Source organism: Podarcis gaigeae (assembly GCF_964106915.1).
Source record: "Podarcis gaigeae genome assembly, chromosome: 1".
Lineage (NCBI taxonomy): Eukaryota > Metazoa > Chordata > Lepidosauria > Squamata > Lacertidae > Podarcis > Podarcis gaigeae.
Window position 1 is genome coordinate 48,830,079 of NC_139678.1, and position 20,470 is coordinate 48,850,548.

Genomic DNA, 20,470 nt, shown 5'->3' on the forward strand with positions numbered 1-20,470 from the left:
TAAGACATAAGTAAACACTCAAGACATTTCGAAACTGAAAGATTCCCTGCTTAAAGCTGATGCAGTTTTGTGATGAAAATGAAGATGGTTTGTAACAGATGGTAATGTAGAACCTGAAATGGGATAAACAAGTAACGGATTGTACTAAAAAATTATGTGCATGAAAAAGGTCATTTGCACAACAGGGCTTCCTTCCCCTTCTCTACTGGCCACTGTGCCCTCCCCAAAGCCTCCTGTGGAATTGGGACTGCAGGGAAGATCTGGGAAATAGTACAGGGAGAGTTAAAAATCAGATGAAGATAGCTTGTATTAGCAGCACATGACATGCTAGAAACATCTGTTGTGTTTAACAGCTCACGTCTAATCACCCAGAAAGCCTTTTGCTCCATCATCCAATCCTTATCTACTTTTCTCCTGCCTCTTAAACAGGAAATCTTGCTCTCCAAAGACATCCCTCTAATATTTTCAGTCACTCAAAGGATTGTAAGTGTCCCAAAACCCATTTTTTCCTTCTCCTCAAAATGACTACTCAGGAAAAGGTACTGCTTGGCAAGGCCAAGGATAAGAATAGTTTTATTATTCTCCTTACTTCACATAACAAATGGATTGCCTGTGTCATGTATTTTCAAGAGTGTCAAAAAGTGATGTTATGGTAGGGTTGCCATACGTCTGGAATTTCCCAGACCTAGCCGGAAAACTGAAGCTGGAAGCACTGTCTGGACGTATGGCAACCCTATGTTATGGGACAACTTACAATGGCTGCCACCAACATTTTCAAAATCTCTTCTTAAAGCATGGCTAAATTAAATGTAGTCTACTATTCAGTGAAGGAGACACACGAGACTTCAATAGCAACAAAAAGAGAATATAAAACCGACTGAACACCTGCAATTAAGGTAAGTTATACACTGGAAATATGCCACAAGAACATACCACTGTCTCTTTTGTGGGTGGTGGCTTACTCTGCTGACTGGGAATCAGGACAAATGTCAGCGTGCCGTGCATGTCCGCCTGTAAGGAAAAGCACATTCATTAGTAACTGACAACTTAAAAACAGCCTTGAAGTCAGACACTCACGCATGGGGAGCAACAATGGGTTGGGTGAAGGGGAGGGGAAGAATTTCAAGCTGCTGCTCTTACAGGTCTTTCTTCTCCCTGAACTCTAGGTAGGTTTCCCTACCTCTATTTGGAAGTGCTCTAGTCTAGCATATTTATGTGACAAATTGCCTCCACTTTTCAGAAAACAGCCTGGTCCCCAAACAAGGAGATAAATAGCTTCACATGCTTCAGGTCACCATTGAGACAAAGAATGCTTGATTAAGTGGACTCTGGTATAACCCAGGAAGGCAATTCTTGTGCTTTATGTCTCAAGTCTCACCTCTTAATGTCAACAGGCATGGCTAGCCCAGACACTACACCCATAAGTAATGTGCCAGGCTAGGTAATGCTAAAATAAAGTCAGATGGTGCTCCTAGGGCAGCACAATTGGAATTTACTAAGGAAATGAAAATGACACCCAAAGCCAGGATGATGCAGCTTTGTAGCTGAAGCCAGTCCATGGGAATTATTCAATTCAAAGCTGACTGGACAAAAAGTACACGGAACCTTCTGGAGTGCCAGGTTAAAAGAAGAGTTGGACTTTGATCATTTCCTAGTATGTCCTAATACAAACTTGGAACATTTCCTAATAGGTTCTGGCATATTCAGGAACAGGTGGTGCAGAACAATCCACATTCTAGACATAAAAGTCTCATACAATTATACATAGCATTCAAGTAATATAATCCTAAATACTTTTATAAAGCCCTGCTTATATAAAATGTCTCACTCCTAGGACTGCACTCTGCTACACCTCTGGGAAAGAAGCATTTCAGAACTGATGAGCAAGTATTAACAACCCTGCAAGCTGCTACCATTTGTGCTGAAGGCAATTTCAGAAGGCTGTCCTCCTCTGACCTTTGAAACTGTAACAAGACATAGGCTGTCTGCAAGGTATGCAGGGGTCAAACATTTTAAGCATAGCTGCTGGCAAAACATATCAAAGTCTGAACTGGAATTTAACAAATTTAAATGCACAAGTCGGATCGTAGTAAGTAGCAGAATACCATGAAAGCAAGGCTCAACATACCAGTAAATCAAAAACCTCATTAACATCCTTTCCACGAATTTCAATTCCATTAATTTCCAGAACTTCATCACCTTCATGCAACAGCCCACTCTTCTCTGCAGCACCTCCCTTCACTATTCGACTAATGATGACTGAATCCATTTCATTGCGTACTGTAGCGCCCTGCATAATTAAAAGTGATAATTTAAAAGTGTCAGAAATTTTCTATAATTGTGGTGCAGTGGATAAAGCAGAATTGGGAAGACACAGGTTCAAATCCCCAATCAGTCTTGGGTCAGTCTATAACTCTAGTCTAACTCACTTCATAAGACAATGTATGCTGAATACTACCCTGAATTCCTGATGATTGGCAGAGCAGAAATATAACCAACAATAAATAACATTTCTGAAAATACAAGTTCTCTACAGATTCTAAGGAATACTGTAATTCTATAGTTAGCACATCAGAGAAAAGTCTAAGAGAAGACAAAAACAACAAAATGAGCCTGAATAAGCTTTTCTTGTTTTGCAGGGAGGCACAGTATCCAGCTCATCAAACATATTCTTCCCATTTTTAGTTGGGATTTTGAAAGCTTATCTTCTTAATGAATTTTAATTATTGATTTACACTGTTTTTATGATGCTCTTATAATGCTATCTTGTTGTGCTTCTAGATGATATGGCATTTAATAGATTTATTACTGTTATTCTGGATTTGTTAGCCACATTGACATTTGAAGAAGAGAATGTGAAATGATCATGCAATCACTATTAAAAACATTTAATGATTGCAATTAAAGGAACAAGACAGGGAGGGTCTTAGCCTTACCTGCAGCACCTCATGTAGTAATGGTGCTGTTAAATCAAATCTGTGCTAAGGACTTTGCCTTGGGTATTATGTTGTAACCAATCTTTTTAAATTACAGAATGTGTTACATTAGCATCAATATTTGTGGCTCAATGAGTTAAAACCTGCCCTTTCCTTTTGTTGCTATATAGCCGTAATCAAGGACAGTTACCCACAACGTTGGAGGGGGACAAGGAAAGGATCATTTCATCCCCATGAAGTGACACTTTATTATTCTTTCTGATCCACAACACCAGAAACCTTGTTTAGGTGTGATGAGGGTTGAGCCGTGATCAGGTCCTAGTGAAACTACCAAAAGGTGGAGCCTAGGCATGCTTGCTTATTGATCTTTGTTATAAATTACCACATGGAAATTCTGAAATGCATAAAGCAGTGAGGAAAATACTAGTGTATGAAGAAACACAGTAGCACTACCAAATCTGTATCTTAAATTCGAAATACTGTAGCTTCAGTTACTGATCAGATTTGAGAGGTACATTATGGAATACAGGAACAGGCAATTAAGTTCAATTTTCCAATAAAAACGTCATTCTACAAACAAGCAAAAATGAAAGCCACCACCTAGGTCTTCCAACAATAGGATATAATTAAATTTTCAGCATAGCCTGAGAACATGAGCCATCAATTTCATGTTCCATTCCACAAAATCAGTGGTACAGTAGGAGTGCTACAAATTAATGCTCTTGCACTATAGATTACAAGTGGAACTGCAATTGATCATCTGTTCTCCAAGAGGTCTACTGCTTCTTAAAGCATTCATCTCACCTTAAAGTGCAGGAATGAAATTGTTATGTGGGCACACTCATTCTCTCAACATTTTTGAAGCTGTTGCTTCTCAGACATTTTAGTAGTGTGAATGAGGAAGATATGATTTGTGGCTTGGGGAGGTATGTGCATGTACAGTACATCAATAAACCTTTGACAACCCAATCTCTTTGCCAGCTACAGCGTCCTCTCCTTGTCAAAAGTTGGAGAGTTAGACCTGTTACCACTGCTGTTCAAAGCTGCTCCTGAGTGCATTAAGTCATTTAAAAAACAACATTTAGTTGTGCTATTTCACCATGGAAAACTGAAAAAAATTGTGCCATGGGCTGACTGTGCATGTACATACAGATACACATATAAAGAGTGAGCTCTAAGCAATGCTTTGTAGATTGTGAAGGGAGGTAAGAAGGTTAAGGGAAAATCTGCCTAGAAACTTGAACTCCTTTATTTGTAATCCAAGGTGGCAGGAAAGGGGAAGGCTGGAAGCAACATCTTTTCATTTTTCAAAAAAGAACTGCAGATGATGGTGACTGTCATGGGACATTGCTCTATATGGAGGAGGGGAGGCAGATCTCTCCTCTCCTCAGCTTCCTCCCTTTCTTTTTTTTTTGGGGGGGGGGGGCAAACCTTCCCATTGTTTTTTCTAGGAGAATATAAGGAAGAGAGAAGATTCTGAAGAAAGCCTCCCACCCTGTACCTGTATTCATTAAAAAAAACAAAACAGAGGTGCAACTGCAAGTTGTCTTTAGAGTAGATATTATTTCACCTAAGAGGCTACCAGGAGCAGCCAGATCCTGTGATTCTCTTTATTAACAGTTATCCAGTCTGATTTGGTACCTTTATGTAGAGCACAGCCACAGGATTTTAGAGCTGTGTGCTGAGACTTTATTCAATAACGGATAATGGAGAATATGAGACATTTCCAGAAGTGGTGAGAAGGGTGTGGCTGGAGTGATGTCTTAATCGACTATGAATAGATTAGAATACACTGAGGACCATAATGTAAGATTTAGATAAGATATATATATGTGTGAGATATTATATCATACAAGATTATATCTTGTATTTCATTTGTAGTTTGAAATTTTTGTTTCTGTATACTGTCATTGCTATCCTCACACATGAACACAATAAAAAACCTTTAAAAACCCACAATGTAAGGATACTGCTTTTACTCCAACTAAGAACTGCTGTTTTCAAGGGGAGCACTAAGGAACCCCTGAAAATATGTGTAACTGTTTTATAAAAGCAACAGCACAGCTGAATTTTCCCTCATTAAAAACCTAATTGAAGTGTGGGGGCTAAGGACATTTAGTTCCAGGAAGCAATTAATTAGTTGAGAGCCAGTGTTCCAGCTGTTTTAGATCAAGGGAAAGGAGAAAAAAACAGCTCTGAATCAGGAATGTAGGGCAAATAATAAAGAAAGAAAGGGTACCCCTAAACCTCATTCATCCTCTTCAGGGTAACTCCTCTTACTGTTCACCAACTGCGCATTTTCCCATCCACATTTGCAAAAATATTGTGATGCTCCTCATAAGACCGTCCAAGGTAAGAAAAAAGATGGATGCAGACTAGGAAAATATGGGAGGAGTACAAAGGGATCACAGTGCCATGTGGGTCAACTGTACAATTTCATGAAGGAGGCATGTCTGGGATCACCCTAAGAAAAGGTATTTGCACCTGTCCTTTCTTATATCTGAGTGAGTCAGCATTTTTTTAGAGAGAGAATGTGCCGCAGAGATCAGACCAAGTAATACAAAAGTACTATGGTATTCATCTTTTTATTGGCTCTCTTGCCTCAGTATACTCACCAATGGAATATCTCTAGCCTTTTCAATGCGAACTATTTTAACTGTCTCTCCTCCATACAGACCTACATTCTCATAAATCTTTTCATCCGTCACTGGCTCTGGTTGCATTTCCTGCTCAGCAACTTTATCATGAGCCAACAGCAGTGCCTAGTGTAAAACAAACAGTGCCATTTATAGAAAGTGATATTCACACATTAGAGGTAATTTATTATAAGTGGGACACTTTAAAAAATCCAAGCAGATAAAGATTCAACGTGCAGGCTATGGTCCAAGGCAGTCATATCATACATGTTTTCTCTTGCTTTCAGCGTGGATGGGTAGCTACATAACAGAGCTATAAAGGTAAAGGTAAAGGTACCCCTGCCCATACGGGCCAGTCTTGACAGACTCTGGGGTTGTGCGCCCATCTCACTCAAGAGGCCAGGGGCCAGCGCTGTCCGGAGACACTTCCGGGTCACGTGGCCAGCGTGACATCGCTGCTCTGGCGAGCCAGAGCCGCACACGGAAACGCCGTTTACCTTCCCGCTGGTAAGCGGTCCCTATTTATCTACTTGCACCCGGAGGTGCTTTCGAACTGCTAGGTTGGCAGGCGCTGGGACCGAGCAGCGGGAGCGCACCCCGCCGCAGGGATTCGAACCGCCGACCTTTCGATCGGCAAGTCCTAGGCACTGAGGCTTTAACCCACAGCACCACCTGCGTCCCCTAACAGAGCTATAACCAAGAATTATGGTTGAATGAACAAAGGATTGTGCTTTCATAAATGCAGGCTGTGGCTATTAATACAACAGAAAATAGCCATTGCCCATTTGTTTTCGTTTTAATTTTAATTGCAGTTGTCCTGTGAAGCACTTGAGGCAGCTGCACATTCCTCATGAGATATTTGACTCATACCTGTGTCTTACTGGCAAAACTTCAAAATAGCAGGATACACACATAGCAGAGAACCTATGTAGCTTGAATTTTGAAGTTTTTAGTCAAAAAGAAAAGCTACTGTTTAGGTGTGTTTTTGCAGTATGCAACTATTATTTCTTTGAATCATGACCATGGAACTTTACTATATTAGGCATGAAAAAAAAGTCTGAAATTTACAATACATAGACATTAAGAAAACAATGGAAATGTTTTTTCATTTGCAAATAAACAGTTTATTCCTACCTGAATATGAGGGGCATTCAATAAAGAATTAAGTTCCAATCCATCTTTCTGATGGCTTGGCTTCAAAACACTCTGTACCTGAAACACAGGTGAACACCAAAAATACGATGATGTCTACTATCCTACCCCATAACACACACAAAAACCCGAAATAAGTTGCACAGTAAGAATACCTTTCCAGAATTAAAAAGGGCAGAACTTCATGTTACATAAACAAACACTGGTTCCCAAACCATTCTCATAGACTAAACAACATACACACAGACACTTTTAAGAGCAAGAGCGAGTGAGAGTGTTTAACCCTTTCTTTCAACCACAAGTATTTTTCCTCTAGCTAGGCCAGTCTGAAAATAGACTTGCAGAGTGAATACTGGTGAGAGGGCAGGGCTGACAGAGCAGAGATGAACATCCCCTCCTGCAACATCTCCACTGAACATCTCTCCACCCATGGATACATCTAATTCTACAAATATGAGATTCCAACCTGATAGTGTGTAACTCCACCCAAAGCTTTGTCTGATCTGCCAAGTTTGTTTTTCTATGAGCTGATGCTGATTTTTCTATATAACACTTTATATCAGATTAAAAATAATAATAATAATAATAAAGGAATGGCTACACAAATTTCTATTTTGACAGAGATGCATGAGATAGAATGCACGAGAGGGATTCAGCATAGCACTAAGGAGATTGCTCCATCATTTCTGCTTGCAGAGATGGAGCAATCTCCCCTCTCCATCTAAGCATGCTGTTCTGAGGGTTCTCCTGATCCCCTGAACCAATTTGCGGGGGCACACATGGGGAAGAGAGGGGAAAGGCCCTGTTGTGCTGGCAGAAGTCCTTGAGTGGGCTTCTGTTAGTGGGACTAGTTGGCTGAATCAGATCCTCAGTATTCATAACATTTTCATTGAAAAAATATTCACGATTGAGGCTATGAGATAGGCAAAATAATTTCAAAGAGAAAGGATGTCTGCAGAATATACAGATCACACTCATTTCTGTACTTCAAAGTGAATGATGTTTCCTTCAAAACCAGTGTGGCACTAGCTTTGATCCACCATCAATACCTTGTTAACAGTAAAAATAAAAAAGGGGGCGGGGAGGATCACAAACCGAGGTGGAACAGCAAAAAAATGTGTGTGAATATTGGGGGACGTTTGGCACTACAATATTAACTCCCATACCCTGGAAAAGTTAATTGCTTTACAGACTGACATTCAGATCTGTAAGGAGTCTTGCTTAAAACAGGCTGAGTCAACTGGGCAGTTAGGATGTACAACACAGAGGCCATGTGAATGCGTGGTTCAGAGATCCAGGGATCGGGTGTATTTTTTATTCTGGGCGGGATTGCACTTTCCTTGAAAGAACAAGTATGCAGTTTGGGGTTTCTCTGAGAACCATCATTGTTACTTACTGGAGGTCCATGTAAGTGCAGTGGCAAAGAGCATCTTTTACTAGCTCTGGCTGGTATGCCAACTACAATTCCTTCTGGGTGATTACAGTTTAGCCAAGCCACAGTCATGCTGGTAAACTCAAGATTAGACTGCTGTAACAAGCTGTCCATGTGGGGCTGCCCTGAGACTTGGTTTGGAAGCTGCAACTAGTGTAGAATACCATGGGTAGGTTGCTTATTAGCACATCCTACTGCATGCATGTAACACCTCTCCTGAATGAACTGCACTGATTGTCAATTTGCTCCCAAGCCAAGTTTAAAGTTCTGTTATTTACATAAGAGCCTAAAGAATCTGGGAACCAGTCACCTAAGATCTTCAGAGAGCCCCTTCCATGGCCTGCTCTGATCTATCTAGCAACAACCAGCAAAGGGCTCTCACTACAGCGGTGCCCATGTTGTGAAATAGTTTCCCCTCAGTAATGTGTTTCTGCGAGCAATTAACAACTTTTTTGTTCACCCAGGTATTTGTAGATTGTTGAGTGCTGGATTGCTTACTCTCCATTTCCTGCATTTATTATATGACTACTTTTCTACATATTTTTATTTGTTTTAATGCAATGTTGTTTTAAACATGCTGTACACCGCTTTGGTACGTCATGTGAAATGCAGCATAGAAGTGCTTTTATAAACAAACAAACATTTCTTCCTTATGGGGTCTAGAAATGTAATATCTTGCCAACGTGCTACAGAGCATTCCATGCCAGAAACTACTTTCTTGAATCTTGCATCAGCTGATCTTTGAGGCTCAACACTCAGACTATTTCCCCCTAATCCTAGCCCTCAATTTTGCCACGTTTAACTGGCTTTAAAATCAATGTAATTAAATTTGATGTTCAACAGCTATTTTTATAACAGAGACAGAGTGCGCCGCATTATTTTAGGGAGTTAATCTCCACATAAATTCCTTAAGCCTGCATGCTTTGCTCAGCCTCCTAATTAAATTAAAGTTTCAGAAAAATAGATAAATCATATTTTCCTTGCCTTGTTATTAAAACTACCTTTTGTCCGTAACAACAGTGAGGAAATAGTTGGATTGAGAATTATCCTACACAGTACTCACATTTAAGCAATAAAGCAAACAAGATACTCTATTTTGAATATTAGTCAGAAAGTACAAGGAATGCCTCCCAGTAGGGCATATGCACAGCATCCATGCACTTATCCAAGCTATTGGAAATACTTTCTTATGGCCCTTTTTAAAAGGAAAACTAAAAAATGAGGGCTCTTCTGATACAGACATAGACCTCAAATTAAGCAGCTGGTCCTATTTTCTTGTGGTATTGAACATGAAAAAACTTAGGATAGTTATTTATTGTTACTGACCCAGGCTTCCAGTTCTCATAGGGACCTTGCAAAGTAGCTGTTCAAAATAGACTGTTCTTAAAATTGCAGCCATATTTTCATTAGATATATAAAAACTAATATTCGTTTTCTTTTTGTTATAAGACAAGGCATCCTAATAAATGTTTGCTCAATATTGTAAGCTATTCAAATATAACCGAATGCACAGTATGTGTGTCTGAAAAAATAGAATCTCAACAAGCAAAATATATTTTAGCCTGAAATGCTTTGAATACTTTACAACCATTATATATTCTAAATATTATTGTTATTATTTAAAAAAATAGTATTAATAAAGCCATCCACATCTCAAACATCCCAGGAATTCCATATGGCAAGAAGCAATGTAAACATTCAAAGTAGCAAAATAAACATATAGGCTGTTAAAGTACTTTATATAACTGGCTAGTCCTAAGTAGCAGTAGTTGTCAGTCTTCTGAACATTAGCAGAAACAAAATTCAATTCATTCTACAGAATTTAAGTTAACAAGACTCACTAGCTGATTTGTTAAGGTACTGAATGAACTCAGATCTGTGCCTACATGTATATGCAATTGCTTTGCATTTGTAAAAATTACATGTGGAGTGTCTGCTACTATCACCCTGGTAGTAACAAGAAAAGTGGACATTTACTGCCAAGTCCATGTTAACTTTTGCTTTGTTAAGTAATTTAAATGTGTTAGAAAAATAGAACAAATTGCCAGAAGTGGTAGAAACAGAAAAGGTAAAGGCTTGCTTTAAGCACCTATTTAGGTGATAACCAAAACACTGGTTTGTTATAGTAAGCTGTTTTATCTGCAATACACTTTCTTTTTTAGAGGCTATTAATTTAGTTAAAGCAATTCAATGCTGAATAGCATACCATGCTGATGTTATTTAGATTTTGGCCAGGATTTTATGAGCTACTTTAAGAACATACAAGGGTTTGGGGGTTTACCGTGAAACTTTAAACTATTTCTCTGACCAGACTACCACTCCATACCAAAATGTGCTTTTGGGAGACTCCTTAGGTTATTTGAAATGAGATATGTTAGACTGCTGTTTAAGACACAACAGTAATAAGCTCAGTGTCCATTTCGGCATGCATAACTAGTCAGATGATCCTTTGGGTCCTGGGTATTGAATTGTATCCAAAGTACGAAGCCTAAACGAGAAAGCTTGCAGAAGAACAGATATCTTTAAAATCAATTAGGATACTGAACACTGTTGTCTGCCATCTTACATTTCTACTGATAAAACTTCTACCTTCTCAGAGTCTGATGTTATTTTCTTCTGGATAAAGAAAACAGAAGAATACAGGCTATATGCTGGTTCCCCTCCCCATTTTAATGACATAGCTATGACTGGCAATTTGAAATAAGCTACTACTAGTTTCATTATTGGACGCAAATGTACACTATACATACCTCTTGTGCAAGCTCTTGCGCATTGGAGATAAGTGGGTATGGTGGACTGGTTTTGTTCATATGCACGGTAACCGCATTATGTATTTTAAATGCATTTTGAAAGTCGGTGTTTTGAACCAGCTGTAAAATTAGAGCTATTTCCTCTTGGCTTTGGGGATCTACCAGGGTGTGCTGAACATGTTTCAGAGATGATAGAAGCTCCTCAACTTCTAAAAAGAAAATTGAAATACATTACTTAGCCTGAATATATAAGGTAAATGAAACAAAAAAAGAAAAGCCTCATTCTGAAGAACTGGTTATGATATAAGATGAAAGGCACAAATAGAAGAGCAAGGCTTTGCAGGAAAAAAATTAAAACTGCCCTTTTCAAATTATTTTTGCTATTATAAATATTGGGCTTGATAAACCTCAGTTAACAGTGGTATAAAATTATTATTCAACAATGTATCTTTTCTATGCTTTTTAGCATATTGCTTCAAGTCATAATTAGTGTCCAATAAATTCCAACATTAGTATGGTAAGATCAATGGTTGATTACACAATGGCCCTGTTCATACATCACAGTAAAGTTCAGATGTGTTTTAAATGTAAATGTACTTAATTACTGCAATTCCACATCACACATGAGTTGGCTCCTAATGAAGAGGCTTACAAAAATCAGACAACTTGCAAAAAACCCGTGGCTGCTTGCTTTGCTATACAGCAGGGGAAATGCTAGAGATCCCAGCTGAGCAAGATTTAACCCTGAGGCATCAGCTGATGTGCAGGGGATTAAATTTTGCTGCTTTGTCTGGAAACAGGTGCACAGCAAAGGCAAAATTGAACCCTGCCCTCCTGGGCATCAGATAACATGCATGATATCAGCAGATTGACAGGTGGACATGATTTTGGAAAAATAGCCTCACTGGCCAAACTAGACCCCCTGGGGCCAAGAATGACCCATGGGCTAGAGGTTCCTCACCTCTGCACTAAACCACAGTGAAACTTTGGCTTCACATTGTGGCTTGTTTGGAGTGCAAACAAAACCCTATTTCAGATACAATGCTCAGTCAGGAATTGTGATTTATTTCTCTCATGTAATACTAGGGAAGATCAAAACAGGAGAGTTCAGTGTGTTCATTGTAAACAACTCACTGTGGTTTGCAGTGATGTGCAAGGTAAAAGAGGTATCCAGGACAGTGAGCGGGATCCATCTCTGTTCCTTCCCCCAGCTCCTAGAAAAGCCCCCAAGAGCCGTGCTCCCTTTAAAGAGCATGCGGCTCTTGTGGGAGGAAAGCCAGTAGGCTTGCTTTCGCTGAAGCCAGGAGGGCAAGAGGGATCGGTGTGCACCGATCCAGCTTGCTCTCCTGGCTTCAGGCGTAGCCCTGCAAAGCCTCCTGAGCAAAGATGGAGGAGTGCTCCCTCTTAGCTCAGGGTGCTTTGCGTCGCTTTCTTCTTTCTTGTTTTCCTCCCCGAAAAACTAGGTGCGTCCAATCGTCCAGTGCGTCTAATAGAGCGAAAAATACGGTAGATCACTAAGGGTCCACGATCAAGGAACAGTCTATGTAGGTCTTGTTTGGTAGCAGCAGCACTTGCTTTAGGATCCTATTCCTCCCCGGAACTTCATGCCACTTCTTCTGGGTGTCCCACACAACTTAATTCAGAATTGCTCACACTCATGAGACTGTTTTTCCTGAACAGGAAGGGTTCATAACACCACTGTGCTATATACTCAGATGATTACACAAAGGAAGATAAATTATGCACTGTTGTCAGTTCTATGGATATAAAAGTCACAACTTTCTTATGGCTTAAAGCCAAATAGTTTAATTGTGGGGGAGGTGGAGTAGAGGATAAGGCAGAGATAGCTCTATCATTCCACAACACACACACACACACACACACACACACAGCCTGAAATATGAAAGGAAAAGAGAACAGAATATGAATTCTTGAGTTGTGAACTCTCATTGGAACATAAATGATTTTTATCTCATTTTGTACTTTGAAAAGTAGTAAAGATTTGCTATCATTCTTTAGAAGGGTTTCAAAGTAAGTAATATCTAGACATAGGTGGCATGCATATTTTATCAGAAACATTTAATGAAAGTCAACATAAAAAGTAGCCAAAAGACACACTCTGTTGGAAGTGAATGACCTGGTTCATATGTCATTTTAAACCATAGGATAAACTCTGATTTAAAGTCAATGAGTTTACCATTGTAGTTTGTTGGAAGAAAAAGAAACCATGAGCACAGTTCACATATTGTGGAAAGAGAAGCCTCTGGTTTCAGTGGCGTAGCGTGGGGGGTGCAGGGTGGGCCGGCCGCACCGGGCGCAACATCTGGGGGTTAGGGTTAGGGGGCGCAAATCCACGGGTTAGGGGGTGCAAATTACTTGCCTTGCTGACAACCCACGCTACGCCACTGTCTGGTTTGTTTATTTCCTAGCACACTAAAAAAAGGAGCAGGGGAGGAGTGAAGCAGAGTCTTTTGAGCTAACCTATGGCTTAATGTGACACGCAAGCCAGATTAATATGTTAATATGAAATGATAGGCAATTTGTACCCATATTTGCAGTGTAATCTTAACTCTGCAGAAATATTTCTCTCTCCCTGCCCCACCCTCAGAAATTATTAATACACATGTGATAAGTACATTAGCCTGCTTAGCATTTTGCCTCTTCTGCATAACCACCTCCTCCCAACAAAAACAAGGCTCTTATAACACCTTCTTGTGCTCCTGTATTCTCTCTCTTCCAGATATGAACTCTGGCAGCTCAAAGAACCCAGAACAGAGCATGAAGGCTGGCCCCCCCACAACACACACACACACACACACACACACACACACACACAGAGAGAGAGAGAGAGAGAGAGAGAGAAAGTGTGTGGTGGGGGGAGAATTTCCCTCAAGCACCACCTCTTCTCACAAAATATGAACACCTTAAGAGGCTAAAGAAGGACTACAGTAAGAGTGAATGTTGAAAAGGTAAAAGAGCAAAAATATCCCACTGTTCTCGTACGGTAAAGGCAAACCTATTCTATCTCGGCTTCACCAACAACAACATAGGCATTACAAGTTTAATTCTAGATTTCGTATGTTGGTCTTAAAAATATAGATACATCACAATAACTCCCATTTTCTAGCTAAAGTGATGAGTCATACATTAATATTTACTCCCCACAGCTTTTCACAATTAAAAGAAAACATAGGCTGGCACAAAAATTAGTACAAATGGTATTCTGTGTATGTACAGGAGCTTTTTAGCTCTTCTCTCATGCTGACAGTGGACAAAGGTCTGAAGCAGAGTAGCATCTCAAGAAGTACAAAGATATGCTGGCAGAAGGAAAAAGCTGTCCACCCTTCCTCTCCCAAACTTGAACATAACATGGTTTACTCACAATAAAGCAAGATTTCTTCTCAATACCTTGGGAACTGTTACTATTACCTTATGCGATACTCTATATTTTCTGATTTCAGCAGCAACAGGGTAGACATCCAATGTGCATATCACTCAAATTAATACCAGGGAATAAACAGAAGTGCAACTAAGGGGAGGATTCTTTTTCAACATGACAGGAAAGCAGATTTGAAGGAGGCAGAGGAAATTGTGCTGGGTCATATTAAATAAATGTTGAACTAGGCATCTCTGAAGAATAGGACAGGCAATAATATATGCCCTGCTCTCTGAAGCAAATTCTTATTTGGGAACACCACTAGTAATTAACAGGTGAAAGGACTATTTTCTTTTGGAACTTTACAACCCAAGGCAATGCATGCATGATTTAAATATGACAAAATCTAAAAGCAGCTACCGTATATTTAAAGTAAAAAAAGAAATGAGGAAGAGGAGGGAATAGCTGCAGGTTTTTTTTTTTTCTTTCTTCCTTGAAAAACAAAATTCAAACTATAGCCAACTTGCATACAAATGCAAACAGAAACAATAGTCCTGTGTGAGTATGTGTTATTAAAAATACAGAATCACTTATGCTTAACATACAGAACAGTAATACCGTATTTTTCTGTGTAATAGACGAGGTTTTTTGACTCAAAAATCATGTCAAAAAACTGGCGTCGTCCAATGCACAGATAGTGGCATGGGGGGGAAGCAGCACACCCGCCCGCTGGTTGGCTGGAGCGCAACTTCCCGCGATGCCACTGCGCGCGGGAAACACTCCCTAGATCGTTTCCCGCATGTAGTGGCATCAGGGGAAGTTGTGCTTCAGCCAACTGGCTGGCTGGCTTCCCCCAATGCCACTGCAAGCAGGAAACACTCCCTAGATTGTTTCCTGTGTGCAGCAACATCAGGGGAAGTTGCGCTCCAGCCAACCATCTGGCTGGCGGGAACGCAACTTCCCCCGATGCCACAGCGTGAGGGAAATGATCTAGGGAGTATTTCCTGCCCGCAGCTACGTGGGGGAAAAAGCTCAACAATTTGTGCCATCTTCCCTCATTTTCTTAAAACTGAGTCCCCCAAAATAGGGGGGGGGGGAGTCTTATAGATGGAAAAGTACGGTATATCAACGGGTGAAGTGTTTGATTTATTCATTTATGATTTTTGAGGAAAAGTACTCATATGACAAACTAGTGAGGGAAGGAACAATGTTAGCAAACTGCCACATTCCTGGGGTACAAAATAACAGTTATATGCTGCTCCTTTCCAAATAAAATAAAATAAAATAATAAAATAAAATAATAAAATAAAATAAAATTCTTTGCACAGCCACACATTTAAACCAAGTTTGACAGCTTTCAGAGCAAGCTAGAATTTTGTTTCGAAGTTCAGCAAAAGTGTCAAATGTTGAATCTAGAAAGCAGAAAATATGCCACGCTTACAGAAAAATTCATGCTATAAATACACAGTGCAGCTCTTTAGTGCTTATTTTCTTCTACCCTTTGAAATTTAAAGATGTCAATATTCAGCTACTCGTAAGCACAACTACTTTGAAGGCTGAAGACTTGAGACATCATTTACACGTGATCTGCAAAATTTCACATAAATGTGGGTATTTCCCCTACAAGTTCCTCAAATCAGCAAGTATTTATTCTAGTATTTATGCACTAATGCATAAAATGTCAGTCTTATTTTACTGGAGAATGAAGAAAGACAGAGTCAAAAAATATTAAAACAGGTGAAAAACCATAATCCCTGCAGATGTTCTTTAACCCTTTCCACCCCTGCTGAAGGAAATCCCTATTCTGAAGGTTGCTTTAGCAAGTTAATGTCAAAGATTTGGATGCAACCAAAAGAATTCTAGACCTTTGGGACATTCTCCCCACAAACCCATCAGAATGAACTGATGGGACTAATCTGTAAGCATGCTCAAGCCAGCCTCAGTGGCTTGCCACCCTACAGAACCAACATGTAAATGGTATCAAGAAGGACTACACATAGAACAAGAGCTTTGCCAACTAGTAGGTCCTAACCAATGCCTACTGTGAATGCTACTCAGGCTGTATTTTGGTGACAGTTGCCGATGTCTCCATGAAGTCCCATCTGGCAGAGCTTTTCCAAATAGTGAAAGCCATCCTTGGATGGGTTCTCTCTCAGCAGAGATTAAGCCATTCCACACCTGCTGTGATGGGCTTTCACATATATTAATCCTCCCTGCATGACACTGTAACTGACAGGAATTTAGCAGAACACTCTCATGAGTAAAAACCATAAGGCAGAATGCAGTCAAATACACATAACAATTCTGCAGCATTTCCATGCGGAATGCTATGAAAAATGAAGCTTGGGGGAACAGTGCCTGGGCATTGGTTAGGACTTTGGCTACAGAAAGCAGAATATTTTAATGAAATAAAGAATTAAGTGAATGAATACTGGACCCCCTACATATACTGTATCCCAGACTGGTTACTGGTCTGCAAAAATCAAGTCACAACTGTAGCATTTTCTCAAATTAAATCTCTCCTCATCATCACAGCAACAGGATCAGACTGCTTGCTCTAAGTCATGGGTAGGCAAACTAAGGCCTACAGGCCGGATCAGGCCCAATTGCCTTCTGGATTTGGCCCATGGATGGTCCAGGAATTGCTGCGTGGATCACCAGCATGTGTTATTTCCCTCTCCCTCCCTCTCCTTCACACAGCTGTGGCAGCTTCTCCCTCCCTCCTTCTGGCTTCTCCCTGCCCTGCCTAGAGGAGGAAGGAGGCTGGGCTTTGTTGGTGCCAGCGGCAGCAGCAGCAGCAGCAGCAGCGGCACTCAAGCGGCCACCATTTTAAGCAGCCCCTCTCCAGAGCCCTTTCGTGCACTGCTCATCGCCCCGCCGCCTCCAGCCCCTGCCGCTCGCAAGACACAGGTAAGCAGCCACCAGGGCTCATGGTGCTCTTTGCATCATTCCCCCCCAAAACAATATGGTCCCCCCACAAGGTCTGAGGGACAGTGGACTAGCTCCCTGCTGAAAAAGTTGGCTGACCCCTGCTCTAAGTCATATTTATAAAGTTAAAATACAACCAATGCCTTTAAAGCAACGCAGGTCACCAATTTATAAAACTGATGCAAAGTAACAGTAACTAAGATGAAAGAGTTGAAACACTATTATATTGTAGCTAACAAATCATTTGTTGAGATGAAAGTGAAAGTGCATGTCTATATTGTTGTGATTACCTATGCTGGATGTAGCTACTTTCATTAAAAAAACACTTATAATTCCAGAAACATTTTCTTTTAAGTCCAGTGGCAATTTTACCCAAGTTCCTTACTACAAAACAGTTAAGACGATCTACCCAGCCATATTTACTGAAACTTAATCATGGTTTCATGTGATGTCTGAATTGACAAAGGATGGTTAGCAACTGGCTAGCAAACCACAAATCAGAAGTTACGGGTACGAACTACAAGAAAATGTTTCCGTGTAGAGTGCTCCTGCTCAAGCCTTAATCCACTTCATTTACCCCCTTTTCTGTGCCCATCCTGCAAACCAGTCAGCATTGTGTGGGTTCCTCCCTTAATGTTTAGTTGTAAAGTGTTACCAGATTTCTGTCATATGTGGGAATCTATCAACCCTGCTTCTATCTCCTCTTGTTTGGATGGTGCTATTTTAGCTACATAACAAACCTGGTTCTTTTGAATGTCAATTCTTATTAGTGTATATATGGTTATGGTTTGAGGTGGATTGCAAATCATAACTTGTGTGGCATGATGTCTGACTTGACATGCGATCGTTATAGCCACTGCTTTGCCTCCAGAGGTCACTGCAACTAGAGACTTAGGTGTTGAAGAGACAGAAAATGAAGTAGACAAGAATTTGCACAACCCAGTTTGGTGTGATTTACCAACTCCCATAATATAAAGAAAACTTTCAGACTAACATTATAGCAGCTAGAAAATTACCTTTAACCACCTTTATATATCTTACTGCTTTACACTTAATTTACCCCAACAATTATATTAGGTCATAATTTTACTCAAATAATATGCCCATCAGTAGGAATGTATATAGGAATATAGTCCAAACCTAGGGGAATAGTTTTAGTTATTAATTTATCCAGCACTATCCATGTACATGTTTCTTGACAAGTCCTCACACTAAGGGCTTCAGGAATGTGAAAAATGGAGGTGGAATAAACAGAGGGTAAATGTGTGATTATTTCAGTTATACATACTTTGGCAAAGCTATAATAGGATTGTTGTTGTTATGTGCCCAGGCAGTAGCTTTGTTGCTTGTTCATGTATAGCGACACTAATTTTTAACTGTTAACTTCCAGTCCTGTCAGGCATAGCAAATATTATTGTTGCCCTTTGCCTGGTGTCTCCCCAGGCATGGCTGTTTGGCTTACCATGTATTTCTCCTTAACATCTCAGTATGTTAGATTTGCATTAATTTATTTGCAATACAAACATTTTGCTTAGAGCCTCTCTGTTGTTCACTCTCATTGGTATGCATCTCATATTCATGTATGGCATGTGCTTTGCCTAGTAAGTTTCTGAAATGCTTTCTGAACTTAAAATATAAAAGCAGCATTTTAAAGCACTCTCCAAATGTTATCCTGCAGAGCACATGGTTCCTAAACTTTATTTATTTAAACAATTTATACTGCTATACTACAATTCTCTCTAAGTAGTTTACAATGATACAATACAAAAAGTAAAAATCAATTAAAACCATTAACATCAAACTTCAAATGAAATGCCTGCTTTGGGGGCGGGGGGGGGGGAGTCTTCATTAGATGCTGCAAGTTCAGTAGGGAAGGGGCCTGTCTGACGTCAACCAGAAGGAAGTTCCACAAAATTGGGCCCACAGTTCTAAACACACGGCTCCTGGTGGTTATGGGCTGTGTATATGATCCTTGGGGAACCACTAACAGTGACTTCCCTGAAGACCTGTGTTCAATTTAGGGATATAAGTGATTAGGAGATCCTTGAGGTATCCTGGACACAAATTGTTAAGGGCCTTGTAAATTAATACAAGCACCCTGAACCTGGCTTGGTAGCATATGGGCAGCCAGTGAAAAATTTCTGAGCACCAGAGTTAGGTGCTGGTGATAGTCTATCCCCATCAACTGTGTAGCTGCAGCATTTGGCACCAGCAGGAGTTTCATTAAAAAGTTTAATTCCAAGTTATACATACCTAGGATTTTCACAGCACAATGTGGGCTCTCTAGAATAACTCCTTCGCCTGTGTCAAACATAGGGTTGTCTATTCCAGTTTTGGGAGGAATTTGAGCTAGCTTCTTCAACCGCATAGAAGAATTAAGGTCCAGTTCCTGTTTCTTTCCATCTTCTTCCCGCCTTCGCCTTAGGTCCTCTTGTTGTTGCCTAATTCGCTCAAGTTGAGCACTCCTCCGCAGTGGCATCATCCTGGTTCCCAGATCACCAGGGCAATCAACAGCCATCTCTCTGTGCCTCTGAGGCTCCTCAAGCGGTACAAGATCCACATTTTTTGTTTCACTGTCAGAATCTTCTGTTATATGCCCATTCATATGAGAGGTTGTCATTGTTGTATGTAGTAAGTCGTACCACTTGTCAGACATAAACTCTATTATAAGGCCTATTTTCTTGAAGGTACCGCTTAAAATCCATTATAGCATGAACCAATTCTTCATATGCGTCACCAGATCAAGATGAAAATAAATTTCCAACAAGAAAATCTGAGAAATCTGAGAAAATATAAAAACAACACAGTAAAATTAACTTCACCTAATGTTTCAGTTACCGTGCATTCAGTTGCTATCTGTAAATTTAGCAGAAATAAAGAGAAGGACAACATAATATGATTTAGTAATTAGTTGTTATTTTTTAAAAAATATATATATTAAAGATTTCTTTGTTTACCAAAATATGTGCATTGTCTTTTTTCAAGTTGTATTTTATTTCAGATCAGTTTCATTTGTTGTGAGATGTGAGTGTTGCACAGAGTGTGAGGTTAGGAAGAAAAGAAGGGGAAAGGGGGGGGAATGGTGAGTGGGGTGGCAATTCTTCTACTTAGTGTTTGTGTGGGGTTTTGTGTCAGCATCACTTGTATGGGTTCTCCTACTATTTGCTTGTTTATTTCCTTGGTGGTGAGAGGTTGGGGGTGGGGCCTAAGGTGCGGTAGGTTATCTTTGGTTGGCTGTAGTGAGATTTGTTTTTGTTTGT

General features: G+C 40.1%; 1 protein-coding gene across 6 annotated transcripts in view; it reads right to left on the reverse strand.

Annotated features, from left to right (window-relative positions):
• Nucleotides 1-20,470, reverse strand: part of PALS1 (protein associated with LIN7 1, MAGUK p55 family member) — a 51,731-nt gene that overhangs the window by 12,541 nt on the left and 18,720 nt on the right. For all 6 annotated transcript variants that reach the window (XM_083750566.1, XM_083750565.1, XM_083750562.1 and 3 more), the window contains 6 exons: nt 19,464-19,983; nt 10,907-11,115; nt 6,707-6,784; nt 5,552-5,698; nt 2,129-2,290; nt 934-1,011 (listed from right to left, as the gene is read on the reverse strand). In XM_083750566.1, the coding sequence (XP_083606692.1) occupies nt 934-1,011; nt 2,129-2,290; nt 5,552-5,698; nt 6,707-6,784; nt 10,907-11,115; nt 19,464-19,866 (1,077 nt within the window). In that variant the 5' untranslated portion in view covers nt 19,867-19,983. The remainder of the gene's footprint in view (nt 1-933; nt 1,012-2,128; nt 2,291-5,551; nt 5,699-6,706; nt 6,785-10,906; nt 11,116-19,463; nt 19,984-20,470) is intronic.